General features: G+C 57.5%; 2 protein-coding genes across 4 annotated transcripts; one reads left to right on the top strand and one right to left on the bottom strand.

Moving 5' to 3' along the window:
• The first annotated feature begins 1,822 nt into the window (after positions 1-1,822).
• On the top strand, positions 1,823-21,877 carry LOC117653987 (peptide transporter family 1). Of its 3 annotated transcripts, none has more exons than XM_034400086.1 (15): positions 1,823-1,901; positions 3,904-3,962; positions 15,337-15,415; positions 16,043-16,184; positions 16,470-16,556; positions 16,893-17,161; positions 17,257-17,339; positions 17,426-17,611; positions 18,590-18,817; positions 18,907-19,158; positions 19,499-19,599; positions 19,826-19,954; positions 20,238-20,325; positions 20,399-20,635; positions 20,848-21,877. In XM_034400086.1, the coding sequence occupies exons 1-15, from the start codon at positions 1,826-1,828 to the stop codon at positions 21,007-21,009; spliced, it is 2,178 nt and encodes a 725-aa protein (XP_034255977.1). In that variant the 5' UTR covers positions 1,823-1,825; the 3' UTR covers positions 21,010-21,877. The 3 variants fall into 3 exon arrangements, with proteins under 3 accessions (XP_034255977.1, XP_034255978.1, XP_034255979.1); XM_034400087.1 differs by lacking the exon at positions 1,823-1,901 and adding an exon at positions 3,343-3,424; XM_034400088.1 differs by lacking the exons at positions 1,823-1,901; positions 3,904-3,962 and adding an exon at positions 10,485-10,961.
• Positions 21,846-25,365, bottom strand: LOC117653989 (chitobiosyldiphosphodolichol beta-mannosyltransferase). The gene is made up of 6 exons (XM_034400091.1): positions 25,035-25,365; positions 24,570-24,900; positions 24,226-24,473; positions 23,973-24,146; positions 23,763-23,877; positions 21,846-23,675 (listed from the first exon to the last, which is right to left on the bottom strand). Exons 1-6 carry the CDS (start codon positions 25,240-25,242, stop codon positions 23,471-23,473), a joined length of 1,281 nt encoding a protein of 426 aa, XP_034255982.1. The 5' UTR covers positions 25,243-25,365; the 3' UTR covers positions 21,846-23,470.

Below are 25,365 nucleotides of genomic sequence, written 5' to 3'. Positions count from 1 at the left end.
CCATTTCCAGTGCGACTGGCTTGGATTGGTTGGCTGGCCCGGTGGCGCGAGGGAAGGCCTGGGGAAGGCCGTGCCGAGGCCGTGCCTTGGACGCCTTGGTGGCGGCTGGACCGGCCTTTTTGGCGCGCCGCCACTACGGCGGCGGGCTGCCCCGCACAGTGCTTTCGTCGCTCTGTCTACCTCGCTCCCCTGCCAAACGCCACCTGAGTGCGAGAGAGACAGCGCGACGAAAGCTCTGCCCGGAATCAGCCTGCTGGAGGCAAGGGGAAGGGGGCGTGTTTGGGTGTCTGGCCACAGGGGCGGTCAAGAGACTGCCAGTCTGCCACACTGTACGGTACCGGTCGTGGCCAGAAGCAGGCTCAGTTCGAGAGTCGTTTTCGTCGCTGTCTCTCACACCCATAAGCAGCGTCGATGACCGACTGCAGCGACACCCGCAAGGCGCTGGCTAGGCAGCCCTTGTTGCTGCCCAGAACAGTCTGCCTGAGAATGATTTTGGCACGCCTAGAAAATCACTCTTTTCTAATTGAACCAGTGTGCCCCTTGGTGGGCCGGCGGACAAGCGGATATTGCAGACTGACTCCGAAAATCCCTGTCTTCCCTGTCCCTGTCGCACTCATGTGGCGTTCCGCAGGGGTGCGAGAGAGACAGAGCGACGAAAACGACTGTCGGAATGAGTGTGCTGGCGGTAATCCGGCAGAATCCGGTCGTCCTCGCGCGCTCCATTCGTTGCGCGAAACGGGGCGGCGGATTGGACGGGGCGAGAACGATGGCGGTTCGCGATACACGGTTTGGCGTTGGGCCGAGTGCGTGTGTGTGCCGATTGCCGATCTGCAGACTGATTCCGAGAGTCGTTCTCGTCGCTCTGTCCCTCTCGCTCGAGCGAGTCCCGAAGGCTGGTCGCCCTGGGCGTTGACGGGTTGGTCCCGGGTTGGTCCAGCCAGCGCCGAATCCCATTAATCGAGTGTCTCCGACTTTTGGTTGGGGTCAGTTACTGGAGGCGCGAACCAAGTGAAGAGTGTTTGCACAAACAACCCCACCGTAAAGGGAAACTACGACCAGTGGCGGATCCAGAGTCGGCCTGGTGGAGGGTCGAAGTAGCACTTGTTGCCTACTTACAGTGGCACAGTGTGACTTCTTGCTCGGCATTTCGCCCACCTTTCAGGCGGCCATCCAGGCGCCAAAGAGAAGGGGAGTCAATTGTTCATTTTGCTCCTCCACTGGATGCGCACCTGACTACGACATAGTTTATGTCACAGTGTGCCGGGCGTCAAGCGCGGGCAGCAGGTCGCACCAACGTGTCCGCTCGACGCGTTCACCGCGCATCTGCCCGTCCGGCAGTCCGACAGTGCGCCCGACAGGTTGGCACGGCTGGGCCCGTCGGGCCGGGCCCCTCGGCCGTTCCGCCCCGCCACCACCGCCAGCGCGCCGCGGTGCCCGAGTGGCTCGCGTTGGACTGGCGGACTGGCGTTGGAGTGGTGTGAGCGAGAGTGTGCACCGCGTTGTTGTTGTCGGCGTGTTGCAGCGGCCTTGGCGGCCTTGGCCTCGAGTGCCGCTCTTTCCCACCGCCTTTTCTTTCCCTCCTCGTCGCCGTTTTCCGCTTTTCGCGACCGTGGCGGCGGCCATGGCGCCGGCCAGCCTGGGCAGCTGGGCGGAGCGAAGGCAGCGAAGGGCGGCGGAGAAGACGAAGACGGCGCGTTGCCAGCCTTCGGGCCAGCCGGGACGGCCGGGACCGTGACGTAACGCCGACTAACCTCAACAGCGACCGGCTGCTGCTGCTCGCTAGAGAGAGGCTTCCCCGCGACCCGCCCCGCCCCGCCCCGCCACCATGCCCGCCGCGCGGCACCGCGCCGCCGCCGACGGGGACCTCTACACCGGCGACTCGGACTCGGAACGCTCGGAAGGTAGGCAGCTAACGCACCTTGAACCGCAGCGAATATGTTTCGATATGTCAGCACAGTGACGCGAGTGGGGAATTCCCTCGCTGGGGCGGGCCTCTGCTGGAGCCGTATGGACGCGGAGGCGGAGCGAGCCGAGCAGTATTCGTGCCCCCATTATCGACAATCGCCGATCGCCAGCCAACATTGACTCAAGTCGCGGAGGAAACGTCCAAGCAGACTGATTCCGAGAGTCGTTTTCGTCGCCCTGTCTCTCTCGCACCTCTACGGCGCGCCGATGAGTGCGTGAGAGACAGAGCGACGAAAACGACTCTCGGAATCGGCCTCCAGGGCGATCCAGCAAAGTGAGGCTTCAGCCGTGCGTGCTGTAGGGTACTGAACCTGGCCCCGAGCTTGCGTACCGAGCGTCGGCACCGACCGAAGGGTTGCCTACCCCGCTCCCACCGGGGCATCTGCGGGGTTGCGCGCCGGTTTGGCAACATATTGTGGAGAAGGGGCGGAGTGGGGGGAGCGGTACCGAGGGGGTGGGGCGTAGGCGCGTATCCAGGGGGTGGCCACACAGGTCATGACCCTCCCCCCGTAGGACATGCAGGTAGGCAACCCGCAACACAAGGCCAAAAGTGCAGCACGACCTCCTGAAGAAAAATCCGGACAACGCTTCGCGCATGGTGGGGCACGGACTGGGCCACTACACTGGGCCCCACGCGTTGACAGGTGTTGCGCTTTGGACGGACAGGTGTCAGGCCGCGAGCATCGCCCTGGCAGAGAGGCGCCAGAGGTTATCTGGACACATCTGGGGTGTCGGCCTGTCGCCTGTCCACACTGTCGGCACCATGCCGCCGGCATGCCGGCCCCGGGCCGCCGGGCTTCCCGCGGGGATCAGGCGCCACCCACTCACTCCGTCACCCCGTCGGCCTTATTGGCCATATGGTCCGCCTTGCGGCCTGCCCCGCCTGCCCCGCCCCTCCCATTCCGAACCCGAACGGTGCTCTCCTTGCTCTGCCTCTCTCGCGCGCATGTGGCGTCACGCGTGGGGTGCGAGGGAGACAGCGTTCGCAGTCAGCCAGCAGGCTGATTCCGAGAGCTGTTTGTCTCTCTCGCACTTAAGGGGCGTCCCGTGTAGGTGCGAGAGAGACAGAGCGACGAAAACGACTCTCGGAATCGGTCTGCTGCTCGGGGCCGCAAGCCGCACCGCGGGGGTGGTGGTGACTCCCTCGGGGTAGCGAAGGACGCCGCTCCCGACGAAGCTGGGAAGGGCGCCAGATTTCGACCCACTTTAAACAGCCGCCCTTATCAGGGCAGATAGATGTGTTAAGTCTCGCGACACACAGAGACTTGGCGGCGGGTAAACACCGCGGGGGGCACGGCGACTCCTCACCCCGCGAGACAAAGCGACGAAACCAGTGCGGTGGCCGCGGCCTCCGAGGGAGCAGGAGGAGTCAAGAGACAAGGCGGCGCCGCCATGGGCGCCGACGGCGAAGGCAACGCGACAGAAGCGCCGCCTGCCGGCCCCGCTGGGGGCAGCGCAGGTAACACAGTGGTGGTAATCAGGAGAGAGGGAGAAGGAAAGACGGGGGAAGACGAGGAGGGAGGGAGGAAGAGAGACATGGCGGATTCCAGGTGCCAGGTGCAAGTGGGTTGATTCCGTCCTCAAGTGGTTCGCGAGGCGCCTGGCTGGGGCGTCGTCGGCACTGCGGGTTGAAGCTGCAGCAGACTGATTCCGAGAGTCGTTTTCGTCGCTCTGTCTCTCTCGCACCCATACTGGACGCCTGACGAGTGCGAGAGAGACAGAGCGACGAAAACGACTGTCTGCAGGATCAACGACACGTTATCGCGACGGCTAAGTCGCCACTCCACCGTAAAGCTGTGTCGCTGTGCGTGGTGGAAGGTGGAACAGCGACAGTGTCGTGAACCACCCGGGAAATAATTATCATCGCCGTCAGTCACCAACGTTTTCATCATCATCGGCTTAAACCTAAATACACAATTCTATATTTTTCCTCAACAGGGTCCCCTCTGCTGGAGCGTGATCGTCGCCTGAGCCTGGACTCGGAGTCAACCTTAGAGGTCAGTTACATTCTGGGGTTTGGGTACAAAATGTAAAAGCGAACACTTGAAATACGAGAGGCAACTGCTCTCTACGCAAAATACACACAAATACATTGTACACACATGTACCAAACAACGCCCACGCCGAAAGCATGCATCAGGTGCTTTCGGTCTCGTCACTGCACCGGTTGCACTGGACTGATTCCGACACTCGTTTTCGCCGCGCTGTCTCTCTGGCACCCACAGGGGACGCCCCGCGAGTGCGAGAGAGACAGAGCGGTGAAAACGACTCCCGGAATCAGTCTGCAGGGCAGCCAGCCTTTGCGCGGACAGGTTGTTTTGGCCGGGCCACTTGGGCCTGCTTCAGCCGAGGCTTCAGCCCCTCGCCCACACTCGAGGGCCAGATAGAACAGGAAAACGTGACAGGTAGATAACACGGACGCGGGGGTCTCGGCGTCGTCCTGCGTCAGGCCATGGTCAGGTGGGCGGCTGGCGGTGGCGGTCCGCGTCCGCGTCGTCCTCGCCGCGAGCGTACGCCGTCATGACCACCGTGACCACGACGATGACGACCACGGCCAGGGTGATGAGCAGCACGGCGCGCGCGCGCAGCGACTTGAGGGCCTGCGGGGGGAGAGGGCGAGGGGGTGAGGGTCACGCACTAATTGATGTGCACACGGGTCGTCGGGGGCAACTACTCCCGTAATCATGTGTACACGCGATCCCCTGTGAATTGAGCACACACTATTACGCCGCGGCACACAGCGCGCGCCGCGAGGACGCTTTAAAGGCGAGGGGTGACCCACTGTGAAATTCAGTGTACAAAGATTGTGGGAATGTGCCAGAATGTGCAAGATTTCTGGCGTATTTGCTGCCTACTTTCAGGCGTTTTCGCCCCGAATGACAGACAATAAATGGCGCGACTCGCGTTGACGGACGGTTTGTTTGAGGGTCCGCGACGACCCGGCCGTCGCCGCCACACTGTTACTTGGATGGCCCACCCTGCGCAGCAGCAGGAAGTGGTGCAGGTGCCACCGCGCCAAGCGGTGCCGAAAGTGTCCCTTGGCCGAGAGCCGGCCCGCCGACCGCTGCCCGTCCTGCTGCTCGCCGTCTTCGAGGGCGCGCGGCGCCGCGGACGCGGCCGTGGCCGTGGACGGCCCCGCCGCGCTGGCCCCGCGGCCGCTGCATCGGCAGGCTCCTCCGCCGGCGCCCTGGAGCCGCCGAAGAACATGTTCATGGCGGACGACGGGACTGGCTGTGCGCGCGGACCAGGCGGACCTCACCCTCCGCCGCCATGCCGGCATGTCAACAAACGGCGGCACGCGATGCGCGCGGTGCACAGCCCGCGCGGGGAAAGCTCGGCGAGCTGGCCGCGGCCACCGCCTTGCGCGACGACGCCGACGTTCCGCGGCGCCGCCTTCGTCGACGTGCCGTTCACCGTGGACGACGCGACGGACGCGACGCGGCCCGGCGCCGGGAACGCGAAGGCATGGCCGTCGCCGCCGCCGCCATGACGGCCGTCAGCGCAGCCCGCGCAGGCAATTCTGCAAATGGTGATGTGTTCTACTTTCGGAAGGAAGGAAAGCGCGCGGCGCTGCGCGGCGCGGCGCCTCATTGGGACTCGCCTCGCTGTTGGAGGTCGTTTCGGCTAAGCGCGCCGCCAGGCCGCCAGTTTGTCGCACTGCAGCCTCATTCCGAGAGTCGTTTTCGTCGCTCTGTCTCTCTCGCACCTGCACGGGACGCCCCATGAGTGCGAGAGAGACAGAGCGACGACTGACTGCTGGAAGGCCTAGAAGGGGAGAGGCGTTCCCAAAGCGGTAAATCACGGGCAGATTACGCGTGGGCCGCGCCGCGCTGCGCCTTGCGCGCCAAGGCTGGGGCCGCGCTCCCCAACGCCAACAACGCCTGCGGGCTGCCGGGCGGGCCGCGCCGTCGAGCGGCCGTGCGCCGCGGGCCTGCCTACCCAGCAGGGGCTCTGGCGACTCTGGGACCGCACAGTGGGCTAGAAGACCAGCGGCGCCGCCGGCCAAAACTCTACACGCGTTTTGAGCTCGCCAAACAGGAATCTGCTAAATAGGACTCGAACCAAACGTGTGACCCTTCCAATGGATTCCTCGTTCGGAGAGCAATCCAATGATGGGGTCACACGTTTGATTCGAGTCCTGTTTGGCGACTCTGGAGCTCAAAACGCGTCCGGGGCTTTGACCGCCTCCACCGGTCTTCTGGCCCACTGTGGACCGCCAGGTAGCGCACCTAGCGACCGGAGGGTCTCTACCGCCACCGTGCGCGTGCTCGGCGCGTGCGCGGCGTCGTGTCACCACAGAGGCGGTAATGTGAAAGTCCGCGCCAGAATGACAGTCGCACTGACCCAGTGAACGGGGCAGGGCGGCACGGCACTGTGGGATGGAGTCACGACGCACGGCAAGGACGGTCGTTGGCACGTCGCGAGCTTGGGGAGCGACGAGGTGGCGGAGTGGCGAGGTGCAGCAGCCTCGCGGCTCGCGCGGCCGGGACGGGGACGGTCAGCGGCCCAAGCTGTCCCATCCCAGGCACTGCCAGGCACCCAGCACTCTGATTCCGAGCTCTGTCTCTCTCGCACTCGTGGGGCGTCTCGCTAGGGTGCGAGAGAGACAGAAGCAGGCCGGGCGGAGGCGGGCCAAGGGCGACGACGCCGACGACGCGAAGACGTTCGTTGCGTCGCCGACCTGCCCGACGGGACTCTGGCGGGGCGGAAAGGCGCGAAACGCGACACAAAAAGGGGGCGCGGCCGGGATTCGCTCTCGGCGACAAAGTGTCGGACCCGACCGGTCTGGGGGACCGCCGGGGACCGCGCCGGCCGGGGCCAGGGGGCAGGGGGCGCTCGTCTGGAGCAGCCTGGGCGTCTTGTCTGGCCGCGTCTGGCCACGCGGCCACCGGGGAGGTGCAGTTAGGACAGTCTGGCGTGCCAGGCCAGTACGATCGTCGTGTTCCAGTGGCGTGCATTGCTCAAAGTCTGGGGCAGGATCAAATATTGCCTTACTTTCAAGGGTGTGACCGAAAATTGCATGAAAATGCATACTTTTGGCGGTCTTTGCGGGGAGGGGGGCGCCTCGCTCCGTCGCGTCGTGTTCCCATTCAAGGGGGCGCACGCCCGCAGGACCTCCCGCCGATTCAATAGGCACTCCACTGGTGCGTCGTCCTTCGCCCTCGCAGCGTGTGCGCTCCACGGAGCACACCGCACTGTTGTTGCTGGTCTTTGATTGGGCCATCACACCACGGCGCGGCTCGCACGCTGCCCGGAGAAAGCAGCCCCTCCACTGCAAACTCCAGTCTGGTGCCGGCCGATGCCCATCACTGGTGCTCAATCGAGAGCAGGAGCCATTCATCATTACTACTCCCTCCCTCGTTTTTTTTTTTTGCGAGTGGCTGGTGGCTGCAATGTGTCGTCAGAAAGCGAGGGTATTTCTGAGCGGATCCGCTACTGTATTCTGCCTCCGTCGCGCAGCTTTCATTCCCGGCAGACTCCGCGAGCCGCGAGTCTCCTTCGTCCTCGCCGCGCGGCTGCCTTTGCCTTCCTCGAACCGAACCGAACCGACTTGCCGTCGATGTCTCCCTCTCTTCTGTCTTCTGTAGCCCTGCAGGACCAGTACAGGGGCGGCTGTAGAATTGTTTTTCACAGTTGGCTATGATCTGCCTTTTGCCTGCCTTCAAGTGGAGTGTCTTGCTGGTTGCCTACCTGTAGGGTGGGTTCTGGTCCTCTGGGACTTGAACTTGAGGAGCTGGACCGCAATTGATGGTATGCCATTTCGGGCGCAGCACTGCCCAGCTCAGGGGCGCCGGAAGTGTATTTCCTCAGGGGGGGCAAACAATTCTAAATCCTACGTTCCTAATTACCCCCCTCCCCCACCAAAAAAAGGTGCTTAAAAAGACCCTACTCTTTCATGCCCCGCCTCGGGAAGGCTTTGACCGCTGATAGTTTGGGAGCAGTGGTCTCGCAAAAATGGTCAAAAAGTTAATGAATTTCAGAAAATCACCGTTTTTGCTGACTTTGAGCTGTCACTGCATCCAATTTAGTTGCGGTCAAAGGCCTCCCTCAACGCCTTACTATTCTGAAGACCCTACTCTTTCATGCCCCGCCTCGGGAAGGCTTTGACCGCTGATAGTTTGGGAGCAGTGGTCTCGCAAAAATAGTCAAACAGTGAATGAATTTCAGAAAATTACCGTTTTTGCTTACTTTAAGCGGTCACTGCATCCAATTTAGTTGCGGTCAAAGGCATCCCTCGACGCCTTACTATTCTGAAGACCCTACTCTTTCATGCCCAGCCTCGGGAAGGCTTTGACCGCTGATAGTTTGGGAGCAGTGGTCTCGCAAAAATGGTCAAAAGTAAACGAATTTCAGAAAATCATCGTTTTTGCTGACTTTGAGCTGTCACTGCATCCAATTTAGTTGCGGTCAAAGGCCTCCCTCGACGCCTTACTATTCTGAAGACCCTACTCTTTCATGCCCCGCCTCGGGAAGGCTTTGACCGCTGATAGTTTGGGAGCAGTGGTCTCGCAAAAATGGTCAAAAGTGATTGAATCCCCGAAAGTATGATCGTCATTTCATTGGATGATGTTGATTATTTCACTGATTACCAACTAGACGCGCAATGATTATCTTGAGTCGGGTACCCCTCGGAATATGCTGTCCCATTTTTAACCCGTGTCCCAAAATTGCCCCAACTGACTCTAATACTAATACAAATTATTCAATTCAAGGGGAAGGGGGAAGAGGCCGCCGCACCGCATCTCTCCGCTCGCTGCGGAGATACTTTGCGCGACTGGTGCCCACCCGCCTGACTCGATTTTCGCAGCTTTCCGCCAAATTCCAGGGGGGCGATGCCCCCCTGCCAAATTCCAGGGGGGGCAGCCTGCCCACCCTACACCCCACTTCCGGCGCCCCTGGCCCAGCTTGCATTGCACAGCGTCACCCCCTGGAGTCGCCGCCGAGCCGGCAGAGCGATTCCGCACAGCGCTGTCCTGGTCGGTCCTGGCGATGTCTGTCTCTCTCGCACTCGCAGGGCGTCCCTGACGGGAGCGAGAGAGAGAGAGAGAGACGGAGGCGGCAGATGCCTTTGGGCGAAGAGGGCCACACCGTGTTGGACACGCCGTCGTCGACGCCGCAATTGACTTCTGAATCAAGTGCGTGACAGTTATACTGCAGGCTGATTCCGAAGCGCGTTTCAGTCTCTCTCTCTCTCTCTCTCTCTCTCTCTCTCTCCTCTCTCTCTCTCTCTCTCTCTCTCGCACTCATGGGGCGTCCCGTATGGGTGCGAGAGAGACAGAGCGACGAAAACGACTCTCGGAATCAGTCTGCTGCGGATGTGTAGCGCGGCGCGGCGGCCAAGTGGCGGTCCTCCTATAAAGCCATGACGACGGCGGACTCTGCGCCGTCCGGGTTGATGAGTCATTAAAGAATCAGCGACTGGTGGGCGGCCGGGACCTTTCACCGTGCCCAGCGTCAGACTGATTCCGAGAGTCGTTTTCGTCGCTCTGTCTCACTCGCACTCGTGCGGCGCCCCCTGTGGGTGCGAGAGAGATACAGCGTCGAAAACGACTCTCGGAATCAGTCTGCGGCTTGACGGACTAGTCTGAGGACCAGACGCTCCGGCGCGGAGGGTCGGCGGGGCGGCGAGGCGCGGGTGGGGCTCGGGGCCCGGGTGGGTCTGACCGGGGCCACGCCGCGAAGCGCGAAGCGCGAAGCGCGGCCGCAAAGTGGGGCAGAAAACTATAAACGCGCGGAATGTAGCCACTCTTCACTTTCAGCTTGCAGCCTCCGCCCTCGGGTCGAGGTTCGAGGTTCGAGGTTCGAGGTTCGAAACCGGGCCCCGCGTTACTTTTCATACTCCCACCCTGTACCGTCAGCCTGCAGGCGCAGCCATGCAAACGCGCCGAATGTTGTCGTGCGGGAAGTCGCCGTCCTCGGCGCCACCGGTTGGCGAAGCAGGCGACGCTGCAGAGTCGTTTTCGTCGCTCTGTCTCTCTCGCACCTTGACTGGGCGCCCCATGAGTGCGAGGAGGACAGAGCGACGAAAACGACTCTCGGAACGAGTCTGCCGGCCACCGAGACCTGTCACACCGGCCGACTGGGAGAGTTAATGGCTGGGCGTCCCTTCCCTTCCAGTGACCTCCCTCCCTGCAGGCCGAATCCGCGCTCTGCTCTCGTCGCTCCGTCTCTCTCGCACCTGTACGGCGCGCCCCATGAGTGCGAGGGAGACGGAACTACGGGAACGACTCTCGGAATCGGTCTGCTGCCGCCAAACCGAACGGCCGCCGCCGCCGAACACAATGTGCGTGAGGGGAGCGCGCCGCCACGCCGCCGCCGGCGTACTTGGAACAATTTCTCCCAAACTGGTTCCGCCCCGCGCGAGGTGGGGCGGGCCGCATGTGCGGCGTGCGCCAGTCAGAGTCAGTCAGTAGCCCCGCGCCTGATTTTACGCCCCCCTCCCCCTCCCCCGCCAGCGTCGCGGCCGCCACTCCACTCGTCGACGCCGTACCGCACCACAGAGGAAGTCGCACCGACAGTCACCGGCAACCCGCTGACCCGCCCGGACGCGACGCTCGTCTCCGCTCGCTCGGCCCGGCTCGGCTCGGCTCGGCTCGACGTTGTTCACGGCGCGAACGTCAGTCTCATTCGCCGTGCAAGCGCGTCGCGTCGACTGCTGGCCGTGGCGGTGTTTTCCAAACAGTCGTGACAGTGCTCTCGGCGCCCGGCACACCGGCAGGGGCATGCCGCGGCCCCGCGAGTCCATCCCCGGGGGGTCCGTCTAGTGCAACAAGTGCAGCGAGTGGAACCAGCAGCGGAAGCATCAGTGAACCGCGCGGGTCCGCGGACTGGGACTGTGCGACGTACGACGTGCCAGTTCACCGAGTGCGCCGCGCGGGTTGGCGTAGCACGGCGTAGCAGCGCCGCACCCAGCCTCAGGCATGGACGCCGATAAGAAGACCAAGGACCTCGAGAAGATGGACAAGGACCCCGAGAAGAACCCCGCCGGCGGCAAGGTAACCCGGCGGTCACGATGAAGATGGAGCGTTTCGCAGTGGCGGAGCCAGAGCCGGCCTGAGGAAGGGGCGAAGCAAGCCGACTTACAGGCGGAAAGTGTCTTTTTGCCTACCTTCCAGGCGGCCATCTAGGAGTCAGAGGGGGGAGGAGGGGGTCAATTGTCCTTTTGCTCCCCTCTGGATCCGCCCCCGGCGGCTCGGGCTGAATGGTCTGCGTCTCCGCGCATTAAAACGTCGACACGCCGCGGCGCCGCACATCCTTGGACGGGAGGCTCGGCGTGGCACGGCGCGCCGGCCGGCCGGCTGTGGGAACTGCACGCAACGCAGCGCGACGCGACGCCACATGACGCTGACGGGGACGAGGACGATGACGAGGAGGATGAGTCGGCCGCACATGGCGATTCGGCGAGCGCGCTAATGTCTCGAATTGGAACATTGGAATCGCAATGAACCGAGTCGTGGAGGAGGCGGGTCGTAGGCAGGCAAGGCAGTCATGGGCGGGGCGGGGCGGGGCGGGGCGGGGGGGGGCGGGGCGGGGCGGGGCGGGGCGGGGCACCCTCCCCTTTCCCCGGCGTCATCGCCACGCCTCTCACTCTCGCGGCCGAGGCGCCGAGGCCCCTTGGCGCGTGTGCGTTGACGCGTGCGTTGGCGCCTGTCTCACTGGAAGTGGCATTGTCATGCAGATGCCTTCAAGGCGAGACTCCCGCTGTAGCTGTCCCCTGTCGCTGTGCCCGTCGGACCCGAGAAAGACAGAGAGAGATAGAGTGACTCCCACAGGAGGCGAGGCAAATTGGCGACGGACAGAGAGAAGTGATTCGGAGTTATTTTGAAGGGTGCTCCGTCCCCCTCGCACCCTTATGAACCACCCCATGAGTGCGAGAGAGACAGAGCGACGAAAGCTGCGTTCACCCGGCGTCACGAAATGCAACGGCGACGCCTCCGGATTAGGCCCTCCCGGCCCTCCCAGCCGGCCGCCCCCGTTTTTGTGTGGTTTCCGGTGTGGGCGCCGCGGCCCTTGGGCCCTTCTTGCGCGGTGCGAGTTTCACCCCGCCCCCGCCGGGGCCACACCGGATGGCCGGCAGGGCCAAGCCGCACGGCCAGCGATAGCGTTACAGTGTTACAGCACGGCCGGCACGCTGGTCAAGGCGTCGCGGGGGGCGGACCGGGGGAGGGGGGGGGGGGGGCCGATAGTCCCTGCTGCGTTATGCAAAACACGGCGACTTACCGTGACCTGACGGCAAGCCTGCCGGCAAGCCCGGACGGCCCCCATCGCTGCACAGGCGCGCGTGCGCAGGATTTGTTTATTTAAAAGGGGAGGGGGGCACGTCGCACTCTTTGCTCACTTGCAGGTGGTTCGCACTGCATTTCTGCTTTCAGGTGCCCCGAACCCACAGGCATGGGTCCGTGACCCATGACCCTCCACTCACGATATAAACGGTTCCTGGTTTTCCCAGGAACTCCCTGCAAATCGCGTATGTCTTTACCATGGGGTTCCTGGGAAAACCAGGAAACGTTTTTACCGTGCTGGCTGCATATTCTCTGTCTCTGTCGCACTCGCGGGTCATTGCGTGCGACGCGAGAGGGACGAAACGATCCTTTGAAATGGGTGGTCATCGGACAGAACAACCTATTTTCAATGGGTTTACCATGTGACTTACGCCCTTATGCCCAACGGCTGCTAAAATGACTCTGCTAGCTACGCGGTAGACCCTTCGCGCCAAGCCGCGAAGGTAGTCCGTTGTTTCCTGCGTGTTTTGGCGACGTCTTCGAGGCCGTTTCACCTGAGGCGCCGCGACGACGGCGTTGTCGGTCGGGTTGGTCGGCCCAGACCGCGCGGCGCCGAGAGATAAGCACAAAGTCGCGTCGTCACTGAGAGGCATGGCGGATCCGGGGAGGTCCACCTTTCAGACGGCTATGGGGGGTGTCAATCGTCCTTTTGTCTTCCCACTGGATATCCGCGCCTCGCCTACACAGATTGCCCTTTAAAAGACAAAAACAGTGAGCACGTGGCTTGGACAGTGAAAGTCGTGCCGGTGTAGACAGGCTGGCAGGCAGGCAGACGGGCAGACGGGCGGGCCGCGTGGACTGTACTCGGCCCTGCCCTGCGAGCGCTGCTGCACCTTTAGCCCAATTACTGGCCGAGGGCCGCGGCCGGCCGGCCGGCGGATTCAAAGTGATGACATGACCAGACCAGTGATGCGCGTCCATTTATACCCCGTTCTTTTTCTGGCCATGACGGCTGGCCGGCCAGTCGGCCGGGGCAATGAATGGGACTTCCCTCGCACGCGCGGCGTGCCTGGTCCAGCCTGGTGGGCCAAGCGATTCCGAAGCGATTCCGAAGCGATTCCGCACATCGCTGTCATCGCGACGCCTCTCCCCTCTCTCTCTCGCACTCGCGGCGCGGCCCGCAGTCCCGCAGAAGTGCGAGAGAGACGGATAGCCCGCCGCTGTGCGGAATCGGTCTGCCGGCGAGGCTCATTGCGGGGCCACCGGGTCAATGGAGTCAACGCCTCACTCCGCCATGTGCGCGCCGCGCGGCCCGTGACTCGGCCGGTAGAGAGCTCAAACGAGCGAACACTGCCTGTCCGAACGACCGAAAACGAAGGCTTCTGCCGAGCTCGGCTCGCCCGACTCGGTTGTGCGTCGAGCCGGGCGAGCCGGACTGCGGCTGGCTCGGTGGCTCGGTCGCCGAAGCAACCCGAAGAACTACCGACGGGTCGCTCGGAGCCGAACGATAGCCACTAGAGGGCAGCACCTGTCGGGAAGGTTGGCGACAGACACTAGGCGAGGGGGTGAGGTGGGGGATTCTGTTGGCCAGCTTCCGAAAAAGGCGGGTGTCGAACCGGAAGCAGAGGTTTCAACGAGCGAGCGACGACGATTTCGGGTATCTTCGGAAGCCGAAAAGTGCTTCGGCTCGTAACATATCCGAACAGCCGTGTGCGCTCATTTGAGCTCTCTATCGGCCGGCCGGCCGGCGTCCGTCTGGCCAGGGAGTTGAACGTTTGGCGGCCTTCACGCCGGAGCCGGCGGAGCCTCCCTCCCCGCGCGGGAGAAAGCCAAGCAGGGCGTTCGGGGGCATGGAGGGCAGGCAGGGCAGGCCAGGGTACCGCGCCGTTCGGGAGCTATCCATCATTCCTCGCGTGGCCCGGCCGCCACGCTCCTCCTTGTTGTCCACGCTCCGCCACGCTCCGCCACGCTCCGCCACGCTCCGCCACGCTCCGCCACGCTCCGCCACGCTCCGCCACGCTCCGCCACGCTCCGCCACGCTCCGCCACGCTCCGCCACGCTCCGCCACGCTCCGCCACGCTCCGCACTCCGCCACGCTCCGCCACGCTCCGCCACGCTCGCGCTCCGCCCACGCTCCGCCACGCTCCGCCACGCTCCGCCACGCTCCGCCACGCTCCGCCACGCTCCGCCACGCTCCGCCACGCTCCGCCACGCTCCGCCACGCTCCGCCACGCTCCGCCACGCTCCGCCACGCTCCGCCACGCTCCGCCACGCTCCGCCACGCTCCGCCACGCTCCGCCACGCTCCGCCACGCTCCGCCACGCTCCGCCACGCTCCGCCACGCTCCGCCACGCTCCGCCACGCTCCGCCACGCTCCGCCACGCTCCGCCACGCTCCGCCGCCACTACACTTGATGGTGCCCTCCAACGCCACGGGCTGCGACTTCCTCCTCGGACTTCCCTCTTGATCGGCAGAGCCCCTCGCGTCTCCCTTCGGTTCCTTCGGGTCGTCCTGGCCTCTGCAGACTGATTCGTTTTCATTGCACTGTCTCTCTCTCGCACTCATGGGGCGTCCCACGGCTCTCGCAATCTGTCTGCTGTCCGGGGCGGATTAAGGCACAAGAGCATTGTCGCCTTTGATTATTTCTGCCACGCGCCAAGTTCCCTGTAGAGTGACTATTTTGACTAATTGACTAGCATGCATGAAGCCCCGTCCCCTTCGCCCCCTTGATAGCCGCCTGAGAGGCAGGCAAAAGGCAACACCCTGCCCCTGCAAATGGGCAAAAAGGTGCGTCTTCGCCCTTCCCTCCAGCCCTCCCCCAGGGCGACTCTGGATCCGCCACTGGATGCTGGCCATGCTGGCTCTGGACGCGGATGGCCGGACGCGCGTCCATTCGGACCGGAGCAGCCGATGCCCCCCCCCCTTTTCCCAGTGGAACGCAGCGGCGCATCGCGGCACCGCGTATCGGAGTCAAGGCCGCTCACTGGAGCTTCCCTTGGCACTCTCACGAATCGGCACGGCCGGCCGGCTCGGCTCACGGGGGTCTTTTTGTCCTTGTCGTTGTGTTGCCTGTTCGTTTTTGGTGTTTCTTTTTGTTGTTTGCATTGGTCTCGCTGCATCACGTGAATGCCCCCTTCACCTGTTGCAGCCCCTTAAGTACCCGAAGGTCGTGTTCTTCATCATCGGCAATGAGTTCTGCGAGCGCTTCTCCTACTATGGCATGCGAAGTGAGTATGACCGCCCTGGGTCACGCACCCCTTTGAATCCAGAAATTAGCAACCGGTAAAACTGGCGGGAGAGGGGCGACACGGAGCACTTCGTTTGAAGCCGCGCGTAGCGACTTCTACGTCTGGAGGAAGGCGTATAAGCACGCTTCAGATGCACCAGTGGACAGTGTGGGTCAGAAGATCGGTGGAGGCGGCCAAATCTCTAGACGCGTTTTGAGCTCCAAGTCGCTAAGCAAGACTCGAACCGAACGTGTGACCCCACCAATGGATCCCTCGTTCGGAGAGCAATCCGTTGCTGGGGTCACACGTTCGGTTTGAGTCCCATAGTCAGCGACTCCGAAGCTCGAAACGCTCCCAGGAATTTGACCGCCTCCTCCGATCTTCTGGCAAATCCACTGTGCAGTGTGTGCGTGTTGTTGCAACGACTGCATGGGCACGTTGCAGCGAGGGGGGAACAGCTTCCCACATTCATTGTACAAAATTTGACCACATTCCACATTCAGGCGGCAAAAACGCCTGTAAGTAGGCAACATGTGTGGCAAAAACGCCAGAAATCTTGCACATTCTTGCACATTCACACAATCATTGTACACAAAATTTTTCAGTGGGTCACCCCTTGCGTTGCAGCCATCCTGTCGCTGTTCCTCGTCAACGCGCTGCGGCTCTCCCAGGGCAACGCCACCATCATCTACCACGTGTTCGTCATGCTGTGCTACTTCTTCCCGGTCATCGGCGCCATCATCGCCGACAGCTGGCTGGGCAAGTTCGAGTAAGTCCGTCTGGCCCTGGCTCGCCCCGTCGCTGGGAAACCAAAATGCGGAGGTGGTGAACTCGCAGTCTCCGCATTTTTGGAAGTGCAGAGTTTGCCGTCTCCACACTTCAATTTTGCACCATCCTTAGGGGGCTCTCTGTGAGCTACTCTTCTCTTGAAGTGTGGAGACTGCAAACTCTACATGTCCAGTGTGGAGTTCTCCACACTTGGTTTGACCAATTGACAGTGTGCAAGCTGCATCATTTGGCTTTGACCTCACCCCGCCACTGCTCTCCTGTTCAGCACCATCGCCTACCTGTCCGTCGTGTACGCCATCGGCAACATCTTGGTGTCCGTGGCGTCCGCCACCAACATCGGCATCCCGTCAGAGTGAGTAGCCACGGCGGACGAACAAAAAAAAAAGAAGTTTTGAAATTGACAAAATTTAAAAAGACCAAATTTTCACATCAAAATGGACCAAATTTTGACGTTAAAATATACCAAATTTTGACATTGAAATGGATTAAATTTTGACATCACAATGGACCAAATTTTAACATCACAATGGACCAAATTTTGACATCACAATGGACCAAATTTTGACATCACAATGGACGAAGTTTAACATTAAGATTTTGACATTAAAATAGACCAGATTTAACGTTTAAAAATAACCACATTTTGACAAAAACGACTCGTTTTTAAACCAGTTTGACTTGCTTCCAGGCCGATGACGTACCTCGGGCTGCTGCTCATCGCCATCGGCACGGGCGGCATCAAGCCGTGCGTCTCGGCGTTCGGCGGCGACCAGTTCACGCTGCCGCAGCAGGCGCGCCAACTCGCGTCCTTCTTCAGCATCTTCTACTTCTCCATCAACGCGGGGTCGCTGCTGTCCACGTACCTCACGCCCGAGCTGCGCACCGTCAAGTGCTTCGGCCAGCCCTGCTACCCGCTGGCCTTCGGGGTGCCCGCCCTGCTCATGCTGCTCGCCCTGGGTGCGTGCCAAATCGGAAACCGCGAGGAAAAGGCGGCAAAAATGAAAAATGCCTCACGCACTGAATTAAACGATGTCGTTTCTTGTTGTCGGCAGTGATCTTCGTGGTCGGGAAGCCGGGCTACAAGATCGTGAAGCCCAGCGGGAACGTCCTCGTCGACGTCGCCGGCTGCATGTGGGTGAGTGCAGCCTGTTACGCGCGTGAGGTGAGCCAATGAGAAAGCGTCAGGAAAACAAACTAACGAATGCCATTTGCCGCCAACAGAGCGGGCTCGCCAACAAGCTCAAGAGCGGCGAGAGCAAGGACCACTGGCTGGACCACGCCGACGACCGCTTCGGCGAGAAGCTGCGCGCCGACATCAAGGCCATGCTGAGGGTGCTGCTGCTGTTCGTGCCCCTGCCCATCTTCTGGGCGCTCTACGACCAGCAGGGCAGTCGGTGGACGTTCCAGGTACGCCGGTGTCGGCGGACAAGTGTACCCCCCGGCCCAGGGAACCCTCGGGTACATCTCGCCTAGGACCAAGGTACCCGGGGGTACACAACGCCTAGGCTCAATGTACCCCGGGTACCTCAGGTCTGGGGGGTACACTGAGCCTAGGCGAGTTGTACCCCGGGTACAAAAAGCCTAGGCGAGTTGTACCCCGGGTACAAAAAGCCTAGGTGAATTGTATCCTCCCTCATCCGAGGGGAGGATACAACTAGCCTAGGCGAATTGTACCCCGGGGTACAAAAAGCCTAGGCAAATTGTATCCTCCTTCATCCAAGGGGAGCCCGTTAGGTTTGGTTAGGAAAGGTTGTACGATTTCTTTTGAGAATCAGATCTGTCGCGAGTAGAGTAAGATCTGTCACGAGCCCGTTAGGTTTGGTTAGGATTGGTAGGACAATTCAGTTTTAGAAGTCTTCCGTCGGTTCAATTAAAAACCAACCATTGACGCATCACAATCCTGCCGGGGAAGAATATAAATCCCCTCGTCTTGTTGCATCCTCCCTCGGCGAGAGAGGATACAATTCGCCTAGGCTTTTTGTACCCCGGGGTACAATTCGCCTAGGCTAGTTGTATCCTCCCCTCGGATGAGGGAGGATACAATTCACCTAGGCTTTTTGTACCCCGGGTACAACTCGCCTAGGCTTTTTGTACCCCGGGTACAACTCGCCTAGGCTTTTTGTACCCGGGGTACAACTCGCCTAGGCTCAGTGTACCCCCCAGGCCTGAGGTACCCGGGGTACATTGAGCCTAGGCGTTGTGTACCCCCGGGTACCTTAGTCCTAGGCGAGTTGTACCCGAGGGTTCCCTGGGCCGGGGGGTACACTTCGCCGCTTACACCGGCCGAAACCGCGGCCTGAAAGCAGAGCCGGCCCCAGGGAGGAGCAAACAGAAACAAAGTGCATTCAAGCAGCCTGCTGATTGACTCGTCCTCTGCACTCCCAGGCCAACAACATGAACGGCCGCATCGGCTCCTGGGTCATCAAGCCCGACCAGATGCAGGTGGTGAACCCCCTGCTGATCCTGCTGTTCCTGCCGCTGTTCGAGGGGGTGGTGTACCCCGCCCTCAACAAGGCGCGCCTGCTCACCAGGCCGCTGCAGAAGATGGCCACGGGGGGCGTCATCGCGGCCATCGCCTTCATCATGTCCGGCCTGCTCGAGCTGCAGCTGCAGGTAGGTGCAGGCGCGGATTTGAATTGGGGGGGGGGGGGTGCCAGTGTACCAGTGAACCGCCATTTGGAACCCTCTGGTTGCCTGTGCAGACCAACTACCCCGTGGCCCTGTCCGAGGGGCTGGGCCAGGTGCGCGTCTTCAACTCGCTGGCCTGCAACGTGACCCTGGCCGACCCGACGGGCAGCGACCTCCCCGGCGGCGAGGAGTCCGTCGTGGCGCCGTTCGGCGTGTGGACCAGGACGGACCTCGCGGTGAGCGGCGGCCGCCAGCTGACCCTGGACGTGACGGGCACCTGCCTGGACGCGGGCGCCAAGCTCGTCCTGGACCTCGTGGAGGAGACGGTGAGTTTAATTCGGCGCGTCGGTCTACGGCACGCCGGTACGCCGTCCGGTCCGGCGGAAGCTTCCCACGAGCAGGGGTCTTCCCCTGACTGAAATAATGTGCCACGGAGTGCCACGTGAGTGCAGTGAGATTGAAAGTGAGCTAGGTATTGCTTTTTGCCTTCTTACATGTGCTAGTACCCGAGTTCGTAGCTTATTTTGCCTATTTACGAGGATTTTACAGGTAAGATCCAAGTGAGTGTGAGTGAGTTTCAACTCGGAGCGTAAAACGAGTGGCAGACCCCTCGGCTTCGCACCATGCCTAAGCTAAACTTAATCTGGTAAACGGATCATCTTGCAGTCGGTGTCGTACAACCTCTACACGGCGGACCCCAGCTCGAAGAGCCTCCTCTCCCTCGCGGCGATCGACAACTTGCAGAAAGACTCGAATCCGCGAGTAAGGTGAGGAGTGACCCGAGAAACTTGGGGGGAAACAGGGGCAGTGGATAAGGGATAAGTTGCTAAGTGACGAAAAGAACGGTGTAAGAAAGGTACACTTTTACGGAGCCGACACCTTCACTTTGAGCCAATCCCTCGACTCATTTTTTCAATAAAACATTGGGGTGTACTGCTCTCCCCTTACCCCTCTTAGCTCACAATGTTTACATGTTCGACTCTCCCTGTCCAGGTTCCTGTACCACTTCACCGACGCCGTGGAGCACGTGGTGAACGTGACGAACATCAACACGCTCAAGTCGACGACGACGACGCTGCAGGGCACCGGCAACCTGGCGCTCGCCGACCTGGACCCCGACGAGTAAGTCGCACCGCGGCGCCCGGCAACATTGCGCACAGTGGATTTGCCAGAAGACCGGCGCAGGCGGCAAAAACTCTAGACGCGTTTTGAGCTCCAGAGTCGCTTAATGGGACCCGATCCCGACCCCAGCTCTTCGAGCGACTCTGGAGCTCAAAACGCGTCTGGAGTTTCGGCCGCCTCTACCGGTCTTCTGGCCGACTGTGCAATATCGTCGTTGTGATTCTAGTGTAGTCTGGAACCGAACCGTGGCTAACGTTCCCCTCGCCGTCTCCTCCACTCTCAGGTACTCCATCGCGCTGGACGGCAAGGAGGCGGTGTCCAATCAGCTGCTGGACGTGGGCGGCATCTACACCGTGCAGTTGAACAACGCGGTTGGTTCCCCGTTTTCCGAGTCTGTCGTCGCTTGGGTTCAAAACCCGGATTCATTTTATTTTTCCGGCGCAGGACCTGAAGGTGCAGACGTTGGTGAAGCCGAACGTGGTCCACCTCATGTGGCTGCTGCCCCAGTACATCGTCATCACCGTGGCGGAGGTCATGTTCTCCGTGACCGGCCTCGAGTTCGCCTTCACGCAGGCGCCCGTCTCCATGAAGTCCGTGCTCACCTCGGCCTGGCTGCTGACGGTGGCGTTCGGCAACCTCATCGTCGTCCTCATCACCGAGATCCGCTTCTTCTCCAGCCAGGTCGGTTCAGGCGCCGAGCGCGGCTCCAGCATTTTTCTGGGGAGGGGGTAATGTTGCGATTTTTGCCTACGCACAGGGGTCAAGACGTGCTTGTTGCCTACCTTCCAGGCGGCCAAGGGTTGACACCCTCCCCTCCCCACCAAAAAATTGGGGCTTTGTTTAGTACCTGTCTAGCCTCACAAAGATCAAGTCCTCTCTCTCGTTCTGCGCAGGCGTACGAGTTCTTCCTGTTCGCCGCGCTCATGCTGGTCGTCATGGTGGTGTTCATGTGGATGGCGATCAAGTACACGTACGTGGAGGACGTCAGGGACAGCGAGGACGACGAGCAGAACCAGATGACCATCCTGGACAACGACAAGCGGGAGAAATCGTGAGGGCGCACCGAAGGTCCTTTGGGCACTGAAAACCGAGTCTGTCTTCTTTTAGTCGACCACAGCGAGCTCCAGCAGTGAGTGCGCCGCTGCTCCAAGGGCGAGGACGAAAGCCACTGTCCTGGGCTCTCCCTCCACATCTCCCTCCAACGAGCCTGGGCCAAAGCCGAGGGCTAGGGCCAGAACCATGGGTGGGGCCAAAGCATCTCAGAAAGTTGCAGTTGCGAAGAAGCCCAGGGCTTTCTGGGCTAGGTAGCCTGTTTGTTTCACCATTTTGAACTCCCTGATTATGTTGATGACTAGCCCTCAATGAGGATGGAAGAATGGAAATGGCTTTTTTTATGTAGCCACAAAACTGTGATGATTCTTTTTTATGTAGTGGCCCTGTGCACTACGTGTACAGGGAATCCACATTCTATAAGTCTAAGTTTTAAAGAGAAAGACGTTAGTGATAGTAGTGCCAGAAAGGCTTTTGCTTTTTCTGCAAACGTATTTAATTCCATTATGACAATGTGATTGTGATTTATTCAGCAGTGTGTACCAAGAAACAGATAAAAGTTCCTGTGAACCAAGCAAAAAATGCTATCCATTCTCCAGAACTAATGCTAAGAGAATATTAAGATCTAGGAATTGATTTTTATAAAATGGCAGTATAGCAAAACTTTACATTTTATTACCTTTTAATGTGTCTTTCATTGCAAATGAAGCAACACAAAATCTATCAGAATAGTCCAAAGTGTGCCATTTCTTTTTATGAAGTCTAATAATTGTTTGTCTTCAGGTCATGTTGCACCACAGGTTACATGTACATAATTTGCACTGATATTAAAACACTGCTGTAAAACATGTAAATAAAGTATTTTATTCAAAATCTTTTCTAATGATGGCTCCTGTAAAATTGAGTTAAAAAAGAATAAGAACAGACATCAATTAACACTGGTACATTTGCTGAGTTACAAGAAGAAAGATTTCACAATGAGATTGACAGCCTACACAAATCTAAACTCTAATCCCCAAAAAAAGGAAAGGTTTCTGTGGTTTTAATCAGTCATTCAAAAGACAAAACAAATTAAAAATATACTACATAAAAGTAGATTTAGCTTTGTGTGAGACATTAATTATCTGCCAACGCCCACAGATGTTTTAAATTTAAAAATATGGACGGGGCCATTGTGCTTAAAAGTAGAAATATCTACTGTCTACATACTGCATTACATGCATAGTAAAATTGGAATTTTTCCCCATTTTGGCAAGTTATTTTTTCTTCAATAATTTTTCTTAAGGCGGCGTGCAAATATTACGTCACTTCTTTTAGACCTCTTGCTGACCCCTCCCCCGTCCATCATCGGTTTACCTCACCGTCGGCAGAGCCCCCCCCCCCCCCAAGTGATGACGTAATATTTTCACGCCACCTGAACTACATCACTGATGGGAATTATTATAAAAGGTCCGCTTACATGAGTTTCAACTGAAACTTAGAAGCTAAGTCTTTGATTATGATTGTTACTTATGGTCTTCAAGGAGGAGAAGTCACCACTCACAACACTACTTTTAATCATAGGAACTAAATTCCAGTCTAAATTTGAAAGGGTATCTTAGTGCCACATTTTCAACGATTTACATGGTTCTCTTTTATTATCAGAAACATTGGCACTTGGCACATAGGGAAACAGACTAGAAGCAAATTAAAGACAGACTTAAATGCAGTCTTCAGCCATCAAAGTTTCAAATATTTTTGGATGTGCTGTAATAATTTCTCCAAATGTAAAAAAAAGGAAAGAATGAAAAAGAGAAGGATCTGGCCTACATGATCCTTGCCACCACTAGGTACAGTAATTGGAATTATTACCTGACTAACTATGAATTAAAATCACATTAATATCTTTCAGTATTATCATTTAAAAGAAGTACAATGCAGGAAAATTGGAAGATTTTTAAAATATAAATTGGGATATGGGATACAGGAAAAATTAAGGAGATTTCATGTTTACTACATCAGCCTTAACTTAAGTGTCTCAAGAGATTTACCTATTGGAGGTACTCAGGGGAAAGAGCCCACAAAGAAGTGATGTCTATTACATGACCACATGACTCACCGGTTTAAAAACAGAACTCCTGTCTTTGATAAATGGAATGTCTATGTGACAGCACAACACTAAGAGGGGTGTATACAACTTACAAAAAGACTATGCATCGACTTTAGAATAGTTCTTAAACAGAGAGGAAATTTTGATATATGTTTGAGTCAAATTTGTAAAACTATACATCATTAGATCACCAATCAACCTATTAGAAAGTCTGCATGTTTGATACACGCACACACACACACACAACAAAAAAAAGGAAAGAAAAAAATCTCACTGTTTTGGCTGGTGTGCTTATTATTTTTAACATTTTAAGACAGGGAAGCAGCTTGATTTGCTTTATCTGAAATTAAGTTAATTTTCACATATTTTTCATCAATCTAGTCACGAAAAATGGGATAAGCATTGAACATCCAATTATCATGCCACCGAAGAGCCTGGAATTGTTGAAGTTCGGCTCGAAATGAGGAGACCTTTGCATTTGGAGCAGGGAAATTGTGAAACCAATTGATAATTTGCTGTGACAGTTCTTCAGAGTCCCTGAAAACCAGGCTGTTCTGCTCATGTTTCACCAATTCATCCAAACTGAAACATAAGAATTTTCATGGAATGAAAAATTATGACTGCAACATTTTAAAAACCTATGAGTGAATAGCCAGCTTGAGAGCATACCATTTGAACTTGATGGCACACACAGGCAAGCAACAACCAAACATATCCACAACTTTCATGGGTAAGTCCAGGCCACTTGATGAGGTATGGAGGCACACACCTAGATCAGCACTAGCTGCAAAAATAAATTAAATTTGAAAAAGGTTGTTAAAGATGTAAGCCAAGTGTGAGACAGTTAAAGACCATACTGATAAGACCAAGTAAACCCACCAAGAATACATGGATAATCCTGCGGCTGCAACCATGGAGTGATTACTTGGACATGACGCCACTTCATACCAGCAACAAGATTGCAATAATAGTGTTTCATTGGCCCCTTTCCAGTAATGACACAAACCAAAGGAGGCAGTCCTGATTTACCAGAAGCTCGCTTTGTTTCATATGCTGTAAATTAAATAATAAATTGTATCATAAATCAAATCTGTAGCAAATATCAAGAAGGGATAAAGCAAGCTTTTCATACCCTCGAGAGCCTCAAGCAAAATGCCGAAGTCTTCATCCTCAGTCCAACTAGTGCTTGATACAAGAAGACCTGGTCTATCATCACGAAGTTCATATTGGCCATCTTGAGTGGCTCGGGTGAATCTTGTTTCTTTCAAGCCACTGCGAAAATCTTCAAAATCCACACCAAGCCTAAGAAATAGTTCATGTTCTTCTTTGATAGAAATTGGCCGGAAAATTTCAGGAGGACGATCGTACAGAGTAGTAGCACTAAAACAAAGCAACAAGAAAGATATCCAGATGATGGAAGAATGAAAATTTTAACATCCGAATATAATAGTAATGTTAAGAAAAATAACGGCTTACTTAATGTTCCAGTTCTTTTTTAAGTCCTCCCTCATGGCTTTTGTCACACAGAGGTGAGCAGCAGCCTTTGCTCCGAAGTAAAACTCAATCCACCGGTAAATCCGTACGAGAACATGGTTTTCACCGAGAGAGAGGGCCATGATTGAAAACCCATAGTTATGCCAGTCAACAACAAAAGACGAATTGACACAAAAACAGTAGAACCAGCAAACTATCATGGCAGGAACAGCAGGGGGATTTTGCAGTAAAACATAGTGAGATTTTGGTTTACAAAACAGAGCGGCTAGAAGTGTACAAAACTGCCACAAAACTTTGAATGGCAGGAAGGCAGCTGCAGACAAAAGAAAGAGAAACGAAGATATTAACACAAGGGAAAATTAAGGAAACAGGGACTCATGTTGATAAGTTTGACTATGAAACAGTCTTACTTAATTTATTTTTTAAATAGCATGTTGACATACGTACCACTCTTTATGTCAGGGGAAGGTGACATGTAAATAAAACGAACATTTGGATGCTCTCTCAGTTCAGGTACAGGCTCAGATCCAGCATAACCTATAAGGTCGACGTCAAAGCCTTCTTTTGCCAACGATAGTGCATGATATTGCATGCGAGGGCTCCGTCCAACATCACCAACGACAACAACGCACACTGACTTTCTCTCTTCTGACATCGTGAGATTTTTTTCCTTCTAAAAATGTTCAAAATATGACATTTCTGTCAGTTTTGTTTACTTGAGCAGAAACGTTCAGAACGAAAAGTCTACTTGTCTACTGCTGGCACTCTCGATCGTCGA

This window comes from Thrips palmi, unplaced genomic scaffold, assembly GCF_012932325.1.
Source record: "Thrips palmi isolate BJ-2018 unplaced genomic scaffold, TpBJ-2018v1 HiC_scaffold_8, whole genome shotgun sequence".
NCBI lineage: Eukaryota > Metazoa > Arthropoda > Insecta > Thysanoptera > Thripidae > Thrips > Thrips palmi.
Note: the sequence above shows the minus strand (reverse complement) of the source record. Positions and strands in the feature narration are given on the sequence as shown.